The sequence below is a fragment of the Elaeis guineensis genome, chromosome 10 (genome assembly GCF_000442705.2).
Source record: "Elaeis guineensis isolate ETL-2024a chromosome 10, EG11, whole genome shotgun sequence".
Lineage (NCBI taxonomy): Eukaryota > Viridiplantae > Streptophyta > Magnoliopsida > Arecales > Arecaceae > Elaeis > Elaeis guineensis.
This window is the reverse complement of record NC_026002.2, coordinates 3,464,505-3,471,610: the sequence shown is the minus strand read 5'-3', so window position 1 is coordinate 3,471,610 and position 7,106 is coordinate 3,464,505. Positions and strand designations below refer to the sequence as shown.

At 38.0% G+C, this 7,106-nt stretch overlaps 1 protein-coding gene across 1 annotated transcript; it reads left to right on the top strand.

The window, feature by feature from the left end:
• Positions 1-1,475: 1,475 nt before the first annotated feature.
• On the top strand, positions 1,476-5,551 carry LOC105053170 (vacuolar iron transporter 1). The gene is made up of 4 exons (XM_010934228.4): positions 1,476-1,828; positions 2,087-2,172; positions 2,255-2,369; positions 5,028-5,551. The coding sequence occupies exons 1-4, from the start codon at positions 1,578-1,580 to the stop codon at positions 5,326-5,328; spliced, it is 753 nt and encodes a 250-aa protein (XP_010932530.2). The 5' UTR covers positions 1,476-1,577; the 3' UTR covers positions 5,329-5,551.
• The last annotated feature ends 1,555 nt before the right edge of the window (positions 5,552-7,106 follow it).

Genomic DNA, 7,106 nt, shown 5'->3' with positions numbered 1-7,106 from the left:
CATCTGAAACTTTGCTTTCTGGCCGAATTATCTTATATTTTTGGCTACTTCTGGAGGAAAAGCGCAGGTCTATCCTTTTCGCTCGATTTCATTATAAAAAAAATCGTGCTTTTGCACCACTAACATAAAGTTTTTTTACCCTTCACAAAGAGAGAAGAGAAAGCCAACACAACTTGGTCCTTTGTAATCCTCTCTAAGAGCTAGTTCAAGTGAGAGGCCTAGGTATCAAAACAGGTTGGTTGTGCTTTGGCTGCCACTTCCTTACCCACTTATAATGTGGCACTGGAGATGGACACCTTCGTGACAACATGGCCCAACCCACATGATACATGTATTCCCATCTATCTTATCAATGTCCTCTTAGCTAAGTTTTGTGGGACATTAGAGGGAGTATCATCTCATGTGTCGGATAAAACTATCCAACAATCATCTTAATGTCTTAATTGGGATTTTGAAACATTCTTATCTTAAGTATTGAGACGGAATGGGATGATGGTGTATCCCATTTCATGAGAAAATTGAGACAGCTTCCCCCACAAGATATAAAATCTTGTTCTTAGCATCGTTAGATAGACAAAATGTATCAACAAGTTGTAATCTAAAGCAAAACTTGATTTGTACAAAACCTTCTTTTGAGTCACTGGAACATTATGAGCTCAAACATTAAGAGACGCAAATAATACGACCGAAGAAGGTTTGTTTTGATTTGGTGTAAATTTTACTGTCTGAAAATAACTACATCGGCTTTATTAGAGGCATAGAAGACATTAGGTTCAAATAATCTTGTACTTGTTTTTTAGCCCATAAATTTCACAGACTTTGTTCTAATTTTCAGCTCATAACGTTTGCATGGATTCAAAGTAATTTATGAAGAATTCAAGGGCTGCTGTTGGTTGTCAATTGCTTATTAAGATATCCATCCGACGTGGCGAGAGGGGATTAGCGTAATGGATGAGGAAGGAATGCAACACCACGTCATTCACAAAATTTCACGTCAGCATCCAAGTCTCCGGCACCACACGTAGAATTCTTTCTTTCTATTCCAATGCAGAGCAAACAAAAGTTTTTATGCTAGCAGAAGAATTTAACATAAAAGAGAGGAGGAAAAAACTGCAATTATTCTAATATTCATGACTAACTTGATTAAAAAATTGAGAGAAAAAGCTTTTAAAAATATACTAAAAAAAAATCAATTACAAATTTTATCATTTGTATTAATTTATTTTAAGAAGATTAAACACAGTGTGATCACAGAGGGGGGAAAGAAATCTGTCATGATCCATCTTTATTTATGGTCTGGTTGCCATTGCCCAGTTTATGTTGTCTTGTATCAATTGGCTGTAAGACCTTTGTTTTGTTCTTTCTCCTTCTTCGGGTCAAAAAAAAAAAAAAAAAAAAAGACTTTCTTCTTTTGAAACTTTTCGTTTGGGGACCCGTGGACGCCACGCTCCCGACGATATTTTAATTGGAAAATATTGAGAATCCCATCAACCCCAAACGCACCACTTGCTCTCTCTCTCTCTCGCCCCTTCGAAAGTAGGGAAAAAAAACGAAGCCAAGAAGACGGAAGTAGAGGAATGGCGCTCGAAGAAGGTAGGGCGGTGACGAGAACCGCGTCGGCGACGGAGAAGCTCCTGCTGCACCACGAGGAGAAGCACTTCACGGCGGGCGATGTGGTCCGGGATGTCATCATGGGCGTCTCCGACGGTCTCACCGTCCCATTCGCCCTCGCCGCCGGCCTCTCCGGCGCCTCCGCCCCGTCCTACCTTATCCTCACCGCCGGCCTCGCCGAGGTCGCAGCCGGCGCCATCTCCATGGGCCTCGGCGGGTATTTCCTTTCTTCCCCTTCCCCAAATCCCACCGCGACTCCCTCGCCTCCGGTGAGGTTACCCTCTCCCTCGGACCTGTCCAAAAATGGCAAGAGAGAGAAAAAAAGGTCAAATCAACGGCCGGAGATTAACCTTTTCTTGGTGGTAAACTCACCGGAGGATTTCCGGGAACCGCAGAACGGGCGGGGAGCGGCCCACCGACGGTCAAGATCGGTCTGATGCGCTAATTGTTTTGGTTTGATTTGCTCACGTGGCAGGTATCTGGCGGCGAAGAGCGAGGCGGACCACTACGTCCGGGAGTTGAAACGGGAGGAGGAGGAAATCGTCAGGGTTCCGGATACCGGTGAGTGCGCGTACACCGTATTATTTTATCGTGGGCTTGCTTTGGCCATCTGATTTTGATCTGATGGTTGGATTTTGATCAGAGGCGGCGGAGATTGGTGAGATTCTTTCGCGGTATGGTCTGCAGCCGCACGATTACAGCCCGGTGGTCAGCTCGCTCCGGAAGAATCCGCAGGCGTGGCTCGAGTTCATGATGAAGTAAGTGGACCCTCTCTAAGTCTTTATTCATGGAACTGGTTAAGCTATTCTTTTCCGCAGGGACACCAAAACTTTAATGTGGACATTGTGGAGTGTGGTTGAGGGAATTTTGCAACAAAAGCCCACTAAATCTTCATATTAGCAAACAATGGGGCTGAACTGCAGACGTCCACTTAACTCTCAAGATAATTTATTACTTACGTAAATTTCACATATTTATTTTGCAAGAAAAGGTCAGACTTATTCTTTTTCCTGAAATATATACATTTAGGGATTCTTGAATGATTAAGCTCTGAATCTATGTAGAAGATAGATGGTACAGATTTACGGAATGCCTGACACACATTTATTTAATGTCTGAAATATGTATTTTAAATATGTGATATGTATTTGTTGAAACTACTATATATCCCAATACACAAGGGTCCCGCTAATATGGGGTCATATACATGAGTTGCCTCATGTGCAGAGAGACTATTTCTGTATTTCAAACCTGTGAAATTAGGTTATAGTGAAGTAACCTTACTGTTGTTAACAAAAAAAAAAATAACCTTACTGTTGCACCAAGATTTACCTCTTTTAGAGTATCTATATCTCGTACTCAAATCTGAATGCAAAATCATAAGGTGATTTCTAAATGTATGTCATTGTATAAGAAAAAGTAAATCCAAAATTTCCTTGAAAATCAATAATTAAATAGGTTTTTTATGCAAAATGAAAATACACTTTATTTATTAGAGAAATGCTATGTTTGATCTTTAGTGAACCATTATATCCCTATCCTCATGATTGCTTATAAGAATGTTTACGAGAATATACATCAGCCTGTATTACATGTGTATCCATTATCAACATGTGTGCATTGTTTAACTTAATGTGGGCTTCATTTAAGAGTAGGGTGTATTGATTGGTGAAGTCCAAACATAAAAAGTTACCTATATGTTCTAAAAGTAACCTTTTTTCTAAACAATCATGAGAGAATTTAGGTTCAGTTTTTTTCTATGTTCTTTACCAGAAAATTTGAATACAGAACCTCCGTTTTTCAGTGGATGCACTTCTTTTAAATTTGTTTTAAAGAGAAAAAATGAGAATGCATTTAAAATGGTGTGTATTGATGAACTACCTTAAAGAAATTTTAAATTTTATTTGCTGTTCAAAGAATCAATGTTGGTTACATGCTTATTACCATTTTTTTTCTTTTTGAAGACAATAACATTAAAGGTTAATATATTAAGTTCAGCAACGTAGGTATGATTGAAGGAAATATTAGCTTTAAAATAAAACAATATTTTTGGTTTTAAAACAGGCATGTGAGATTCGATGAGATAAATGTCGAAAAATCATTTTTGAAACATATCTTGGATGTATATACGCCTTAATTTCTTGTTAAATCTTTGAGAGTTAACAACTTTACAGTTGCTGGTGGGCATAGACTTTAGTTCTCTCAAGGTGGATCCTTGTAGAATGACTAGGCATGGCACACAAACTGGTCTACGAGTTGATAAAAATATCAATCTTTTGCACATTATAGTTGAAAATTTGGATGTTCTACAATTGGAAAATTAACAAGAAATATGCAGTACAGCTCTTCCTTTATGAATACACTTCTTTTGTTTCTTTTACATATCTCTACATTATTAACATCCTCTAGTTTTTTATTTTCATAATTTTTGGATATCATCAAGATTTTAAGAAATGTTTAAAGGACAACTCGTGAGATATATCTGTTCTGTTGTGTGCTTTAAATAGAACTTTTCCAGTATAACAATGGTGATAATAAGTCAATTATTTAGTTTAATAATTTTACTATATTGTCATTATATTATTGTAACAAGGATAATGTGATCTTCAAATCTCAAGTGAATTTCACATGATATTCACATTGTCAGAGGTATCTTATATGATTTTCATATAAGAACATCCTATATAAGCTAAGAAATGTCAAATATTAGATATTTTCCAAGGATTAAATATGCTAGGGAAGATCGATGAATGAAACATTATTACCATGCCCTCCTCTGTAAATCAGGTTTTGCAGAGAGATTGACAAAGAGGAAGTACATTTATTATAATAAGTGTACCAATGCAGAAAAAAAAGGTGAGTCGGAAGATTTTACTGCAGAGTGGTAGTACTTCGAATTTTATATGTATAGATGGTAAGAGCACAGGATGTACCATATGCATGTAAATATAATGTTAGTGAATTTTGTGAGGCTCATACCTAATGCCAAAATGCCACATAACCAGTTAGGTACGACTGGTGCAAAAAGTGGTGCCTGTAAATTATGTGCCGTGTATGTCTTTTTACCTAGTATATGCTCATGTCATTCACAAAATTTCATAGAAGAATCATTTCAAAAAATAAAAAAATCTTAAATTATCTGTTCACTTGTTCTTATAAGTTTTTAGTTAATGTTACATTTGTTCTTTGTTATGATCCAGTCATCCTTTTCTTTTGACCTCTCAAACAATAGTAAGGCAAGTCCAGAGGAACATCATCAGAGTGAAGTAGCATCATAATTCCCTTTCCAAATAACAGTCTGCTTTATATTCATGCTTGGATAACTAAGGCAAACAAAAATTCAAGAAGCCAACTTTAACGAGATGAAACAACCCTTATTCACTATGACTATGACTGCAACTGATCTTGTCTTTCAGGTTTGAGCTAGGGTTGGAGAAGCCCGAGCCAAGGAGGGCACTGCAGAGTGCACTAACAATTGCCATGGCATATGTGGTAGGCGGCATGGTGCCCCTCTTGCCTTATTTCTTCATCCCAACAGCTCAGAAAGCAATGCTGGCATCAATTGGTGTCACTCTCACTGCACTTATCTTCTTTGGCTACATCAAGGGCCACTTTACTGGCAACCGCCCTCTGCTAAGTGCTATCCAAACAGCCTTCATTGGAGCACTTGCCTCTGCTGCTGCCTATGCCCTGGCCAAAGCTCTCCAAGCTGCATGAGGGCCAGCACATTCAATGATTCCTGTATTGCTTACAGTGGTCCATCCAGCAGCAGCAGCTGGACACATAAGGTTTTCTTTCAGAGCTGTAGTTTCTTTTCTTATAAAAGCTGGCTACTATCATAAGTGAGATTAAATGAATGAGGTTACTGTATTTTTAAAGGATTTGGATTTTTGAGTTCATATTTGTAACTGCTTTATAATAAAATTATCCTGTTCTTGGATCTGCTGATCGCACTCAACAAATTGATGAAGATAGGAGTTTACGCAAAATGTCTGATCTTTTTGGCATGTGTTGTGAACAAGCCTAACCATAGTGGATATAAGATACAGTCTTTTGACACCAAGTTATCGAGTACATTAGTTAATTAGAAAGCTCATTGACAAAAGATAGGCTGAAAGGTGCTTCTGTACTTATCGAGGACAGATCTTGGTCTTATTACTGGGGGACAATTACATTTTTTAACTGAATGTATCACGTGTAGAGAATGAGTATTCTGGAGAAAAGAAGTGGATATGTAGGCAGAGACAAACATGTCATGAGGGAAGCTTTTTGAGGAAAGGGATTTGAATAGAGCAAACCAATGTAAACCTTCAGAAAGAAAGGAATGACAGATAAGATAGAAAAACTTTAAGGTCACAGTAAGGGCAAGTGTATTTTGTCTCTGATCTTGGATGTCCTAATTACAGAAAGAAAATGGTTTCCAGTTTGTTGGGTGGGGATGGTGGTGAAGTAGGTCATACTGATACACTAGCTGCGCCACATCCATATGATACTCTCCACATGCACGAGTGGATATCAGCTAGGTGGGCAATGATAAAGGAGAATTGATAAGGGTTATGGAGGCCATTATCCTTTGAAATCTCGGTGAAACAGCCATTCATCATTGACTTAAAGTACAGAGAGATAATCTGTCAGGTGATGGTAGCCAGGCATCCATAAAACATTGACTTAATTGTTACATCACACCTGATAGTTCTTCACAAACATGAGAGACTTCTTTGGTCAATTTCAATTGGATTTAACTATGGAAGAATGTCTGGATGTACATGAAGCCATGCATGCTCAGGTTTTCTCAGTGTCTATATTTAGGTGAGACCTGCTATCTCTTCTTAACCAACATGAACTTGTTTGAGAGTAAACATGCAATCTTTAATGGTGGCCTTGTGGGTGATGATTAGTCAAATTTGACCAATTTGTCACTGCTACACAAGTATACAATTAGTTTGGATCCGCTTTGTGCTGAATTGAGAACAAGAATGAATGGTCGTAAAAGAGGTTTCTCTTCCTTTCTTGTGGTAAGGGTAAATAACTTGATTTACTTATCATCAGAACCGAGTTAATTACTAAGTTCACTACCATTGAGGCTTTGCCCCAACGGTTACACTGCTTCGATTAGGGATTCCATAATCAAACTCCACGCCAGTCTCCCTCCCATTCTTTAAAAAAAAAAAAAACAAGAAGAAGAAAAAGTTCCCTGTTTTGGAGACCGGAAAGTATGACATGGCAAATGCAGGATACAAGATTGCATCCACTATTCATCCTTTCTATTCCAACTTGAATTTTTGATCACTTTAACTAACATCAGAGATCAACTAATCCCAGTTTTCTTCTTAGGCAAGGGTGATATAGTATGTGTTATTTTAGTGCTTAAAAACGAGGCTTTAGTCCTCAGAAAATGGCTAGTTGAAGAGCAGCAAGTCTTGGAAAGATAGCTTAATAGAAAATTGGGTTGGACTTCCTAATATTTTACTCAAGCTCAAACAGGGAATACCTTA

Bases quoted from the DNA above. Each gene is read 5' to 3' on its own strand.
- LOC105053170 (XM_010934228.4), top strand. From the start codon at position 1,578: ATGGCGCTCGAAGAAGGTAGGGCGGTGACGAGAACCGCGTCGGCGACG. The intron at 1,829-2,086 runs GTATTTCCTTTC...CTCACGTGGCAG, and splicing joins ATCTCCATGGGCCTCGGCGG to GTATCTGGCGGCGAAGAGCG. The intron at 2,173-2,254 runs GTGAGTGCGCGT...GATTTTGATCAG, and splicing joins CGTCAGGGTTCCGGATACCG to AGGCGGCGGAGATTGGTGAG.